This window comes from Triticum dicoccoides, chromosome 4A (genome assembly GCF_002162155.2).
Source record: "Triticum dicoccoides isolate Atlit2015 ecotype Zavitan chromosome 4A, WEW_v2.0, whole genome shotgun sequence".
Lineage (NCBI taxonomy): Eukaryota > Viridiplantae > Streptophyta > Magnoliopsida > Poales > Poaceae > Triticum > Triticum dicoccoides.
The window spans coordinates 170,616,298-170,630,963 of NC_041386.1; the positions used below are offsets into that span (position 1 = coordinate 170,616,298).

Genomic DNA, 14,666 nt, shown 5'->3' on the forward strand with positions numbered 1-14,666 from the left:
GTTGAGCATGAAGAAGGGGAGAAGCGGCCGAGGGGCAAGACCAACTCCAAGGTGGATGAGAAGCATGATGCGGCGACATTTACCTTACAAGAAATTTTGTAAGGCATGGTGACCCAAAAGGAAGCAAGGGAGGAGAGAAAGTGCCAAGCGAAACAGAAACAAATGAAGGTCTACATCAAGCTACAAATGAAGAAACTCGAGATGGAGGAGGCCGTTCAAAAGAAGAAGTTCAAGATGGAGGAGGCCGTCGAAATGAAGAAGTTCGAGATTGAAGCGACCAAAGCAAAGACCGGAGCAAAAGAGGTGGCGCTCACTTGCATGTCGGAGGAGGTGGAAATCATGAAGGTAGACCTGAGCGAGGTGTCCCTGAGGAGAAGGCCATGGTTCTTGAATAAGCAAAAAGAATTTCTCGAGCTCGATGATTGAGCTATGGCCGAGAGCACCACCATTTTGTATGCTGGCTTGTGTATCGGCCTGAACTAGGGACCATGAATGGCCCTTTTTTAAGCGCTCGCAAGTGTACCGACCACTGGCAAGTGTGTCAGCGTAAACTTGAGGCATTTTTTGTAGGTTGACATGTATGTCGGTCGCTGCCGCTCTGGCTAACATGACTAGTTTTTATGTTCGTAGCAAATGGTTCTGGCGGACGCACGAAATGCGACATTATACTTAGATGTGAGGTAGATATATACGGATCCTATTTTCTAAAAAAAACACTTTCCCTTACAAAGTGAGACCTTTGCACATGTCGTGGGGAATCCGAGTGATTTCGAGGTCTTTGAGGAAAGCGGGAAAAGGGTAGCGACCGTAATGGGGTGGAAGTGCGTGCGTCCTTGCGTGGATCTGGAGTGGAAAGAGGCAGTTCCTGGGTTCCTGCCGCACCGCACCGCACCCGTCCAAGCGCAACCGTCTCGTTGGACGTCCCCAGATCCGACCCTCTCGACCCGGCCACCCCCACCCGAGGCAGAGACCGCGGCCGCCACTGGCCCATCCCCACATACCACACACGTATCCCCACCTCCTCAGATCCGAGCGCCATGGCCGCCCACCCCCACCCGCATTGCTATGCCCACCGCTAGCGCCTCCATGGCCGCCGCCGCCTCCTGCCGGAGCCCGCTCGTCTGGTTCTTCTCCCTCGCCGCCGCGCTCTTCTTCGCTTCCTGGTACCTCCTCCTCGACTCCGCCGCCGCCCCGGCCGCGCTCGATGCCCGCCGCCAGGGCCTCCGCCCGGCCTCTCCAGGCAGAAAATGCGATCCGGATAAGGCGCTGCTGCGCGTCTACATGTACGACCTGCCCCTTGAGTTCCACTTCGGCATGCTCGACTGGGAGCCCGGGAGCGGCGGTGGCGGCCTTTGGCCGGATGTCAGGCACGGCGTGCCGGAGTACCCCGGAGGGCTCAACCTGCAGCACAGCATCGAGTACTGGCTCACGCTGGACCTCCTCGCCTCCGAGCAGGGCGCGCCCACGCCGTGCAACGCCGTCCGGGTGCGCGACCCCGCCAGGGCCGACGTCGTCTTCGTGCCCTTCTTCGCCTCCCTCAGCTTCAACCGCCACTCCAAGGTCGTGCCGCCCGCGCGGACCAGCGAGGACCGGGCGCTGCAGCGGAGGCTGATCGAGTTCCTCGCCGCGCGGCCCGAGTGGCGGAGGTCCGGCGGAAGGGACCACGTCGTGCTCGCGCACCACCCCAACGGGATGCTCGACGCGCGCTACAAGCTCTGGCCCTGCGTCTTCGTGCTCTGCGACTTCGGGAGGTACCCACACAGCGTGGCCAACATCGACAAGGACGTCATCGCCCCGTACCGCCATGTCGTCGACAACTTCTTCAATGACTCCACCGGCTACCACGACCGGCCGACCTTACTCTACTTCCAAGGCGCCATTTACAGGAAAGATGTGAGTACCCTTTGATGAAAGCTTACTTGTTTTAGCTTAAGCAGGGAATTAAGATCGTGGTGTGATTAGTCAACTTCCATTTTTAATAATGTAGCTATTGGTTTTAAAACTTGCTTTGCATGTGTCGTTCCCTACATAGATTTCAGAATGTTTGCCATGTACTGGTCTGTAGCACGATTTGCTATTTAACCGATTTAAGTTTTAGTCAGTAGCACGATCCTAAACTAGCACGACCTCATCTGTAGTCTGGAGTCTGGACACCCTCCGTGGTACTTGATTTGGACTTCAATGATTCTGGCTACGGGAAATATCGTAGTTGCAAATAATTGCCATTGGCATTGCCTTGTTCACTATCCAGCTGAGTTTGGTTGGCTCGTCTTGCTCATTAATCCAGCTCACTTTGGTATGCTATCACTTCTTTCATGTGACTGTTACCTACTCCCTCCGTTCGGAATTACTTGTCTTGGATATGGATGTATCTAGAACTAAAATACATCTAGATACATCCATTTCTGCCACAAGTAATTCCGAACGGAGGGAGTACTTATAAGCCCCGTTTATGTTATAGCTCTAGTGAGTCGCTTTAATACTTAAGAGGTTCTATAATCTGATAAGGATGAGAATCCAAAATTGTGATTGTCGCTTTCACACATTTGTGGCAGTAGTGTATAATATGGTTTATTAAGCAAGATATATGAATTATTGACTGTCTGAAAACCAAGGTCCTGAGAATGTATGATCTATGTGAAATATTGATGATTCTCATGGTTGTGATCTTTTGAATCACAACCTTGCAGGGTGGTTTCATCCGACAGGAACTTTACTATCTTCTCAAAGATGAGAAAGATGTGCACTTCTCATTTGGAAGTGTGGCTGGTAATGGGATTGAGGAATCGACACGGGGTATGAGGGCATCCAAATTCTGCCTCAACATTGCAGGGGATACGCCATCCTCCAACCGTCTATTCGATTCCATAGTCAGTCACTGTGTGCCCGTCATTATCAGCGATGAGATTGAACTCCCATTTGAAGATATCCTTGACTACTCCAAGTTCTGCATCATAGTGCGTGGTGCAGATGCTGTCAAGAAGGGCTTTCTGATAAATCTGATCAAAGGGGTAAGCCCAGAAGAGTGGACAAGCATGTGGAACAAACTGAGGGAGGTAGAAGGGCACTTTGAATACCAGTACCCATCTCAGCCTGACGATGCTGTCCAGATGATCTGGAAGACCATAGCTCGAAAGGTGCCCTCAATTCGGCTGAAGGTCAACAGATTACAAAGATTTTCTCGGTCTGAAGCTAACAAAACAAACGATTCTCCAGCAAGATCTTCCTGGCTAGAAAATCAAACTCTCCCAGCTGGTTTTCAGTCCTCTGCGAGAGGAGAGTGCCCATAGTGAAGCTGAGCTTGAACCTCAAAGCCGGGAGCGACAGCTACAGGAGATTAATGGAGTAAAGTACTCCTGATACAGATTACCACCACAATATTACAGATCCGAGGGCCCGATTTTTGTTCTCCTCCAATTTTCATCGAAGATGTGCTCAACCGTGTCGATTAGGGACAATAACTTTTTGTATCAGAATCTGTATATCCTAGGCAGTAGCGTGATTACTGATCATTTCCACTCTAGTCTTATACTACTTCACAGCTGTAACTCCCCATTCTCAGAGCAAGAGTTTTTATGGTTCCTTGCTCGATTCTAGCCATGTGATATCTGCAGATGACCGGCATATGTCGTCCTTCCCTTCCATTATTGGGTCATGACAAGAATTGCTGCTGTTCAGGCAATTGCATAGGTGGTAACTACTCACTCCGTTCCTAGATATTTGTCTTTTTAGAGATCTCAAATGATTACCACATACGGATGTATATAGACATATTTTAGAGTGTAGATTCACTTATTTTGCTCCGTATGTAGTCAGTTGTTGAAATCTTTATAAAAACAAATATTTAGGAACAGAGGGAGTATTACCTATCTCATCCGGGCAATTGACGAGAGGGCACCCCTTTAACCCATGGTCATATGCACCCACTTTTTTTAAAAAAAATGCATTTTAAGCATGTTTTAAAATGTCAAAAAATCAAAAGAAAATATCACGCATACATGTTTGCAAATGTGTGTATGCGTCACAAAGTTTTGTGAAAAGAATGTCTTTTTGTTTTGTCTCCGCAAAAAAAAAACAAATTTAAGTGCTTCTAAATAGTGTTTTAAGACATAATTTTTTGTCTTTTTTGCATTGGCTACAAGAAAAGTTATTTTTCCGTGAAACTTTATGCACGCACATAAAACATGGAGACATACCAGCGCAATTTTTTTAGAGTTTTTTATCATTTAGAAAAGTGTTTTCCAAAGTGGGTTCATATGTACCCGGGTTCATCTATGCACTTCTCGGCAATTGACCCACTGTGTTGCAAGCCATACACCTGACTGCTCTTGCGGCTGCCTCATGGGTGTCTCCTTTTTTGAAACTTCAACATAAAATGGCCCCAATCTAAAAGTATTTCCGAAACTGGCCCTTTTGCATGATGCCCGGGGCTAGGACGCCATGCTAGATAGCATGACGCCTCGGGCAAGGGCGCCATGGTAGCGACGTGTAGGGCGTCATGCTATCTAGCATGGGGCCCCAGCCCCGGGCGTCATGCAAAAAGGGCCAGTTTGTTAAATATTTTTAGATTAGGGTCATTTTATGATGAAGTTTCAGAAAAGGGTCAGTTTCATCGATTGTTACATTTGACCTCTGTACTAATTTCCAGAAGAGTTCGGTTGTCTCAATCTGGTGCGGGCTTCTAGATTTAGATGCAATCCTAACTAGCTTCCCGGCCACTCGGGCCTCCTTCTCTATTAAGTATTTGGGCCTCCCACTCTCGGTTTGACTCCTTCTCTATTAAGTATTTGGGCCTCCCGCTCTCGGTTTGACAACTTTGGAGAGGGGGCTTTTAGTTTCTCGAGGATAAGGCGGCGGCAAGGTTGCTGCCATGGGATAGTCAAAACATTACTGCCACGTGCCGATGTGCACTCATCAAGTCGGTGCGCACCTCGCAAGTCATATACCACATCATTGCTCCCAACCCTCCTCCTAGAACTATGCATAACTCCCAACAAAATTAAGCGGGCTTTCTTTGGTCGGGCATTGATGTCGCTTGAACTACGTCGGTATTTCCCTAAAGAGGAAGCGGTGATGCAGCACAACTACGGTAGGTTTTTCCCTTAGTTATGAAACAACGGTACCTACACACAAATAACAAATACTTGCAACCCGACGCTTATAAGAGGTTGTCAATCCCTTTTTCAGGTAACGGCGCCAGAAATTGTCAAGTTGACGGGTTAAAATTTGTGATAGATTGGATAAATAGATCTCGAATAAACGCAAAATAAAGATGCAAATAAAAAGTGCAGCAAAGTATATTTTTTGGTTTTTGGAATAATAGATCTGAAAATAAAAACAAATAAAAACATATCTCAAAGGCAAATAATAGATCAGAAAGCAAATATGACAAATAATAGACCCGGGGGGCCGTAGATTTCACTAGTGGCTTCTCTCAAGAAATAGCACATAGTGGGTAAACAAATTACTGTTGGGAAATTGATAGAAAATCGAATAGTTATGACGATATCCAGGCAATGATCAATATATAGGCATCACGTCCAAGATTAGTAGACCGACTCCTGCCTGCATCTACTACTATTACATCACACATCGACCGCTATCCAGCATGCATCTAGTGTATTAAGTTCATGGAGAAACGGAGTAATGCAATAAGAACGATGACATGATGTAGACGAGACTATTCGTGTAGGAATAGCCCCCATTTTGTTATCCTTAATAGCAACGACACATGTGTGTCTCGCTGCCCCTTCTATCACTGGGAAAGAACACCGCACGATCGAACCCATCACAAAGCACCTCCTCCCATGCCAAGAAAAATCGATCTAGTCGGCCTAACTAAACCAAAAATTCAAAGAAGAAATATGAGGCTATAAATAATAATGCATATAAGAGATCAAAGAAGACTCAAATAATATTCATGGATATAGATCTAATCATAAACTCAAAGTTCATCGGATCCCAACAAACACACCGCAAAAAAGTTACATCAAATAGATCTCTAAGAGACCATTGTATTGAGAATCAAGAGAGAGAGAGAGAGAGAGAGAGAGAGAGAGAGAGAGAGAGAGAGAGAGGAAGCCATCTAGTTACTGATTACGGACCCGTAGGTCTATGATGAACTACTCACGCATCATGGAGAGGCAACAACGAGGATGATGAACCTTTCCGTGATGGTGTTTAGATTGTATCTCGTGGTTCTGGAACTTGCGGCGACTGGAATTGCGTTTTGTCGACTCCCCTAGGGTTTCTGGAATATTTGGATATTTATAGGGTGAAGAGGCGGTGTGGGAGGCCACCGAGGGGGGCACAAACCCCAAGGGCGCGCCTGGGCTCCTGGGCACGCCCTGGTGGGTTGTGCCCGCCTCGGGCCTCCCCTTTGGTACTTCTTTGGTCCATCCCGGTGTTGGGAAACGTAGCATGCAATTTCAAAAAAATTCCTACGCTCACGCAAGATCTATCTAGGAGATGCATAGCAACGAGAGGGGGAGAGCGTGTCCACATACCCTCGTAGACCGAAAGCGGAAGCATTTGACAATGCGGTTGATGTAGTCAAACTTCTTATAGATCCGACCGATCAAGCACCGAACGTACGACACCTCCGAGTTCTGCACACGTCAGCGTGATGATGCCCCTCGCTGATGATGACATGTACCCAGGATAGGGTCATAGGCCTGACCTAGACGCCCTACCCAAAGACACTGCCCTAGAGTCAAAGACGTTCAGACTCCAACAGAAGATTCCGACTGAAATCACCTTTGAGTGTAATCCACTCGACCAGCCGTTCCACTTGGATATCCCAATTTCATTCAACATGATCATTACACTCGACAGTACAAAAGAATCACTCGGAGCACAGAAGACCTACAGTCGCCCCAGCATGGCAACGGTCAGGCGTTCACTCCGTAGTCTTAAAGGTCATTAATAGTCATTTATAGCAGGTGTTACCAATAACACCCCTTTCTTAACTCACATTGAACCCTGTGTAACTGAGGGCTGAAGGGGCCTAGCGCACTCTATATAAGCCACCCCTCTGGCACAAGGGTTCCCACCCCTGTAACTCAGACGCATATTCAGTCGACAAGCCTCCGAGGCATCGAGACGTATGGTTGTTACCTCTTCCGAGAGGGGCCTGAACTCGTAAACCCGCGCGTACAACTTCATCGTAGCTAAGGCCTTGCCTCCTCCTACGTACCCCCTACTCTTACTGTTAGACTCACTCCTACGACAGTTGGCGCCCACCGTGGGACAAGGCGTCTTAGAGACTTCCGGTGAGGTTGTAGTTTTTTCGATCTCCATCAACATGGTTTTCGACGGTGGTTTGGCTTTGGGCCACGAGATCAGTCTCAGCGCACTCGTCTTCATTGCCGACGACTCTGCCTGGCTCCAAGAAGCCCCCCTCGACATCGAGGCCCTTCCCTTCCGCGGGGCAGCGCGAGTGCCTACGGCGTCCTCCTGTGGCAGCCGTCGACCCCGTATCGGTCGGCTCCCGCGGCATCCACTCTCCCCATTGTACGCCGCAGCAAGCGATCCGGTCGGTCGCGGCTCCAGCGGTGGGTGAAGCACGCGGCGGCTCGCCAGTCGGCCACCCCTCAAGTCGCGGCTATTGATTGCTCCTTGACTATAGTGCCAGAAAACTCCTGTCAGCTAGGACTACATCGGTATTTCCACAAAGAGGAAGGGATGGTGTAGCACAGCGAAGGTAGGTATTTCCCTCAGTGATGAAACCAAGGTTATCGAACCAGTAGGAGAACCAAGCAACACAACGTAAATAGCACCTGCACACAAATAACAACACCTCACAACCCGACGTGTTAAAGGGGTTGTCAATCCCTTTCGGGTAACGATGCCAGAAATTTGTAGTAGATTGAAATAATAGATCGTAAATAAAATAAAGTGTAGTGAAGTATTTTTGTATTTTTGGTTTAATAGATCTGAATAAAAATGCAAAGGAAAAGTAGATCGCAAGCAAATATATGAGAAAGAAGACCCGGGGGCCGGAGGTTTCACTAGTGGCTTCTCTCGAGAAAGATAGCAAACGTGGGTAAACAAATTACTGTTGGGCAATTGATAGAACCTCAAATAATTATGACGATATCCAGGCAATGATCATTAGATAGGCATCACGTCCAAGATTAGTAGACCGATTCCTGCCTGCATCTACTACTATTACTCCACACACCGACCGCTATCCAGCATGCATCTAGTGTATTAAGTTCACGGAAAAATGGAGTAATGCAATAAGAACGATGACATGATGTAGACAAGATCCGTTTATCTATTGCATAGATATAGATCCCATCTTTTTTTATCCTTAGTAGCAACGACACATACGTGTCAGTTCTCTTTTGTCACTGGGATCAAGCACCGTAAGATCGAACCCACTACCGGTCACCTCTTCCCATTGCAAGATAAATAGATCAAGTTGGCCAAATAAAACCTAAATATCAGAGAAGAAATACGAGGCTATAAGAGATCCAAGAAACTCAAATAACTTTCATGGATATAAAAAGATATGACTGATCATAAAGTCAAAGTTCATTAGATCCCAACAAACACACCGCAAAAAGAGTTACATCATATGGATCTCCAAGAGACCATTTTGTTGAGAATTTAGCGAGAGATAGAAAGCCATCTAGCTACTAACAACGGACCAGAAGGTCTACAAATAACTACTCACGCATCATCGAAGAGGCACCAATGGAGGTGGTGAACCCCATCCGAGATGGTGTCTAGATTGGATCTGGTGGTTCTGGACTCTGCGGCGGCTGGATGAATATTTCGTCAACGCTTTTAGGGTTATGGTATTTTGGGGGTATTTATAAAGAAAAGAGGTGGTCCAGGGGGCACCAAGGTGGGCACAACCCACCAGGGCGTGCCTGGGCCTCCTAGCGCGCCCTGGTGGGTTGTACCCTCCTCGGGACCCCCCAGGTGCAACCAGGGCCCAACATGTTCCTTCTGGTCCATAAAAAATCTCTGTAAAGTTTTGTGGCATTTGGACTTCGTCTGATATTGATTTTCTGCGATGTAAAAAACAGGAATTGGCACTTGGCACTATGTCAATAGATTAGTACCAAAAAATGAGATAAAATGACCAAAATGATTATAAAACATCCAAGATTGATAAAAAAATAGCATGGAACAATAAAAAATTATAGATACGTTGGAGACGTATCAGCATCCCCAAGCTTAACTCCTACTCGTCCTCGAGTAGGTAAGTGATAAAAACAGAATTTTTGATGTGGAGTGTTGTTTAACATGTCATATCATATTCTTTTCTTTATAACATGGACAATTGGACTTTTTATGTGATTCAAAGCAATAGTCTAGTTTTGACATAATAATTTAGATACTCAAGCATATCAACAAGCAACCATGTCTTTCAAAATATCAATGTTAAAATAAGTTATCCCTACAAAATCATATAGTGTTGTCATGCTATGTCTTCTTAACACAAAGTATTTATCATGCACAACCCCGATGACAAGCCGAGCAATTGGTTCATACTTTTTAACGCGCTTTAGCTTTTCCAACCCTCACGCAATACATGAGCGCAAGCCATGGATATAGCTCTACGGGTGGAATAGAGTATGATGATAGGGGCAAATATAGAGAAGACAAAAATGTAAGAAAGTCTCACATCGATGTGGCTAACCAACGGGCTATGGAGATGCCCATCAATCGATATCAACGTGAGGAGTAGGGATTGCCATGCAACGAATGCACTAAGAGCTATAAGTGTATGAAAGCTCAATATGAAACTAAGTGGGTGTGCATCTAATCCTATAATGAAAAATTCCCACTAGTATATGAAAGTGACAACATAGGAGACTCTCCATATGAAAAACATGGTGCTACTGTGAAGCACAAGTGTGGTAAAGGATACTAACAATGCCCCTTCTCTCTTTGTTTTTTTTATTTTTTCCCTTTTTTTATTTCTCTCATTGTCCGGAGCCTCATCCCGACTTGTGGGGGATTCATAGTCTCCATCATCCTTTCCTCACTAGGGCACTGCTCTAAAACCGAATAATGATGATCATCACACTTCTATTTACTTATAACTCAAAAGAAATAAAAATTACAACTCGATATCTATGACAAAGTATGACTCTATATGAATGCCTCTGGCATGTACCAGGAAGTGCAATGATCTAGCGTAACATGTATAAAAAATGATGAACGGTGGCTGAGCCACAACTACTATGTCAGCTATATGATCATGCGAAGCAATATGACAGTGAATGCTCAAGTCATCAAACGAAAGCGGTGGAAGTTGCATGGCAATATATCTTGGAATGGCCATGGAAAAGCCATAATAGGTAGGTATTGTCGTGGAATTGTCATGGCAGATGTCCTCGTAGAAGGACTTAGTTATGGAGTCATTGCGACAAGGTTAGCTTAAAGGGGTTAAATGGGACAAAGGACACGGGGAATTTATACTGGTTGAGCCCCTTGCGGTGAAGGTAAAAGCCTAATCCAGTTTGAGGTGGTATTGCTAGGGTTTTGATTACCAGGGAGCGAATATGCTTTGCCTGGCTTTCGATCGGTTGTTTCTTGCCCTAATCCGCTGTCGGGTCATCCCCTTATATACATGGGTTGACACCCTGCGGCTTACAGAGTCCCGGCCGGCTCATACAAACGTGTCCGACTCGGTGACCTATCTTACATGCCTTATAATACAAGTTACATATACATGGCGGTTTATACTCATGGGCCTTAAGCCGCCTCTCGGTTTGGTCCCTTTAACATGCCTACTTCATGAACCGCCACCTTCACATACTCATGGGCTTTGTCTAGATGAACCGCCATTGGGATAACCCGGCCCCTCCTGGGCGGGTCATCTCCAATAGCCATATCCCCAACATTAGGCCCCAGGTTGATTTGAACTTGTTCGTGTCAATCTTCAACACTTAGAAAAATCCTTCTTCATCTTCCTGTGAAACATTGTAACCCGCCATGACGTTGTCTCTAGAAATTGCGGTAACCCGCCGTGACATCACCTGTGATTAATACTACACATGGCCCAAATCTTTAATAAATCTTTTCCTTTACTGACCCTCCAAAAATCGAGGCGCCCGCACCATCATATATCCATTTTCCTATCTCCTCAATTCCTGCGCCTGCCACTTATCCTTCCAGCCTTATAAATAGGGCCACAGGTTCACTTTTCATTCTTCCCCTTTGCCTTCTCTCCTTCTTCTTCCTCCTCGCGACGCTCCAGTACGCCCGAGCTCCACTGCCGTCAACCTTCGTCCCCTTCGTCAACTCCAGGCGCTTCATCATCCTGAACGGACCAGAACACCGCTGCGCTCCTCCTCTGTCAATCAGCATCGGTAAGTCTTCCCCTTTCCTCTTAATAGATCTGTGTTAGGGTTTCTCTGTTCGTCGGTGTTCATCACCGTTCTTCCCTTTCTCCGTCCTAGATCGCATAGTTTTGATCTGAAAATAGCACAGATCTTGCGTGGTAACAGTTTTAGCACTTATTTTTTGATATCAGACTATATCCTCATTGCAATAGATCTCATCTGAGCACTCCCATTTTTCTGCTGCCGCCATCTTAGGTTTAGCTTTTATTTCCTTTTTCTAAACAGCTGCAGATCCAATCTTATAACTTCAACCTGTGAAACCTGTTTGTCGCAACACTTCGTAGAATTTTTCTCTTGTCAGATTTTAAATATCCATGTTGGTCATGGCGGCTTACATCACCGGCTTACAATTGCCCATATATCATTAGGCCCCATCTAAGCCGCCATTCTGATTATATACTGTATCTTTTATTTCCGGTTTGAAAGAATGTATTAACTTAAACCGGCCAACCTTTCTTATTTTCAGGCTTCTTTGTTCACAATGCCGCCAAAGACAACCACCTCATGCAATTGGGTTCCTTCCATTGTCATCGAAGGCACTCTCCAGGATTTTGTTAAAGTCGGGTATCTGCCAGCAAAGAACGTCATGCATTATCGCGCCCCCAAACCAGATGAAGAAAGACCTCAACCGAAGGATGGTGAGGTCATTGTTTTCACTGACCATATGAATCGGGGCTTCTCACCACCCGGCTCTAAGTTTTTTCGAGACGTTCTGCACTTCTTTCAACTTCACCCGCAAGACATTGGACCCAATTCCGTGTCAAACATTTGCAACTTTCAAGTCTTCTGTGAAGTATACCTTCAAATGGAGCCCAATGTTGAACTCTTCAAGGAATTTTTCTATTTGAATCGCCAAAACGAGTATACAAACAGGCCCATCTTGGAACTTGGCGGAATCTCCATCCAATGAAGAAGAGACTCCATCTTGCCTTATGCTCGCCTGCCGAGTCACCCCAAGGATTGGAACCAGACATGGTTTTACTGCAAGGATACCTCTCCGGCTGACGAGAATCCATTGCCGGGTTATCATATTGAACGTCTTGACCTGAACCATAACCTTCCAGAAAAGCTCGCAGGTGTTGAATGTAAAAAAAATGCTCCCACAATTGCGAAGGGCAAGGCTCTGCTGGGAAGCAGACTAACTGGTATTGATTTGGTCCGGTGCTGGGTCTTGTGGCGGGTCATACCCTTGAGCCGCCGACCCGGCTTAATGTGTACGTACACAAGCGATGTAAAGGATCCATTACGCCACAGCTCCTTGCGTTTAATGGATGATGCAATTACTGAAATGACCAAAACTCTTCTATATGAAGATATAGAAGACTGCAGTAAAGTGGGTCTGAACCCTTTCCTCACACTTAACCCACCGCCGGACGTGAACCTCTGAATTTACTTTACTTTTATCTCATTAGTCAGATATTGTCCTAACCCAATTTTACTGTCTTTCACAGGCTAAATCTGAATTTTGGAAGGTAAAGTATGACCATGAAGCCGCCGAAAAGACCAGGGCCGCCAAGAGAGCCGCCAAGAATCCCACCAAGAAGCATAAGAAGAAATCAAGCGCATCTGGAATGTTTGAGCTAGATGATAACTCTAAGTCGGAGGTAGCCCTTGACTCCCTTGGCACCTTTTTTAATTATCTTATTGACATTGACTACTCTCAGGATGACACAGGGGCCAACCAAGCAGTTGAAGAAGAGGTAACCATTATTCCCCCCGGCTCAGCACCTTTGCCAAGACAAAAAATTCGACGAGTAATCTGGAAAGTAAGCTTTTCATACCCCTTAGCTCATTTAGATCATCACTTTCTTTTGAAGCAACAACAACACGAGAGCCGGCGCCAGACTCGGAACAACGGAGGTGAAGAGTTGTCCTCCGGCTTACCGAACACTCTAGTTCCACGGAAACGCCAAAACGAGGTCCTTTTAAGCTTAAATTCTCTTCCGCTGGCGGGTCTCATTCACTACTCACTCAATTCTTATTCAAATTAACAGGAGGTTTCCCGTTCTTCCTCTGGCGACTCATCACAGACCCAGCTACCGGCTTTCAAGACTTCTCCTGGGTAATAATACTTACCTTTTGTTTTGTACCTCTTTTATACTCTTATGATTATATCAAACTTGCCACAACCCTTGTAGTGGTCAAGCAAAGCCTAGTAAGAAGGCAAAGGTGACTAAACCAACCGAGGCACCTGGAGTTGTTGAAACGGAGCAGCAAGTCTCTGCACCCGAAGTCTCTGAAAAACAACCAGAAGAACCTATCTCTGACACTCCACCTGAAATTCCTGATCTCTCCGTTCATCAGGACCATACTGACTTTGAATATTGAACCATAAAGCTCGCCTAAGCCATCAGAGACTCATGCTGATGACGTCCTAATCACTGGCAACGGTTTTACAGAACTGGGGAATCCAACCATCTTGGCCAAGCACTCCGCCAAGCAAGAGGTTATTGAGAGGCGGAAAGTGAGGTTTGATGTCTCTCACCATGCCCAATTGAGCAACAATGAAATTCTATCCGGCTATCTCAACCAAGTATACTCCAGTTGTGATCTTGAAATTGATATGGTGAAGCAGATGCATCAAAAGTATGAGGTATGACTTCTGGCTTTAAATAAGTTATGTATATCCTGCCATCCCCCAAGTCTACTAGTTATGATAAGATTGAATACGCTGTAGACTTAGAATAATCCATAAGCATCTGTAGTAGAATCCTTCCAAGGTCGGTTGTCATAGTTTGAATTAAACCGGATGTTTAAACAATTTAGCATTGCATCCGCAGTCCCCAAGGGCTGATTTAATCAGCATGAATGAGTCGGTCCTATTTACCATTGTTTAAAAGTGAGAGCTTATCTGTGTAGCCCCCATGAGCCGGCTGTGATTGTTTACAGCACAACCGGGTCATCATAAAATAGTAGGAAGACTCAAGCGATGTGCATTAGCCCCCAAGTGTTGTTGCTTGCAAAAGACTTGGGATTTATATTCCTGTAACCCTGATGTGAACATGTTGACAGCTCTGTATTTCATACAGGCTGCTACTGCTGAACTTGTATCACAATTGACTGATGCAAAGACCCGGTTGGCGAGTCAAGAATCTGAGACCCGGAAGGCTGAGTCAAAATTCCAATTCAACATATCTAAGACGGAAAAATTGAAAACCAGCTTTGATGCAGAAAGAAAAACGTGGGCTGAAGAAAAGACCGTTTTGACGCAGCAAGCTGAAAAAGCAGAGACGACTCTTCAGGAGGTGACCACTGAGCTCACCGGCTTAAAACATTGTATATCTCAGATGGTTTCTGCTA

General features: G+C 45.9%; 1 protein-coding gene across 1 annotated transcript; it reads left to right on the forward strand.

Annotated features, from left to right (window-relative positions):
- The first annotated feature begins 935 nt into the window (after window positions 1–935).
- On the forward strand, window positions 936–3,596 carry LOC119285567 (probable arabinosyltransferase ARAD1). Its single transcript, XM_037564867.1, has 2 exons — window positions 936–1,893; window positions 2,691–3,596. Exons 1-2 carry the CDS (start codon window positions 1,066–1,068, stop codon window positions 3,288–3,290), a joined length of 1,428 nt encoding a protein of 475 aa, XP_037420764.1. The 5' UTR covers window positions 936–1,065; the 3' UTR covers window positions 3,291–3,596.
- The last annotated feature ends 11,070 nt before the right edge of the window (window positions 3,597–14,666 follow it).

Bases quoted from the DNA above. Each gene is read 5' to 3' on its own strand.
- LOC119285567 (XM_037564867.1), top strand. From the start codon at position 1,066: ATGCCCACCGCTAGCGCCTCCATGGCCGCCGCCGCCTCCTGCCGGAGC. The intron at 1,894-2,690 runs GTGAGTACCCTT...ACAACCTTGCAG, and splicing joins GCGCCATTTACAGGAAAGAT to GGTGGTTTCATCCGACAGGA.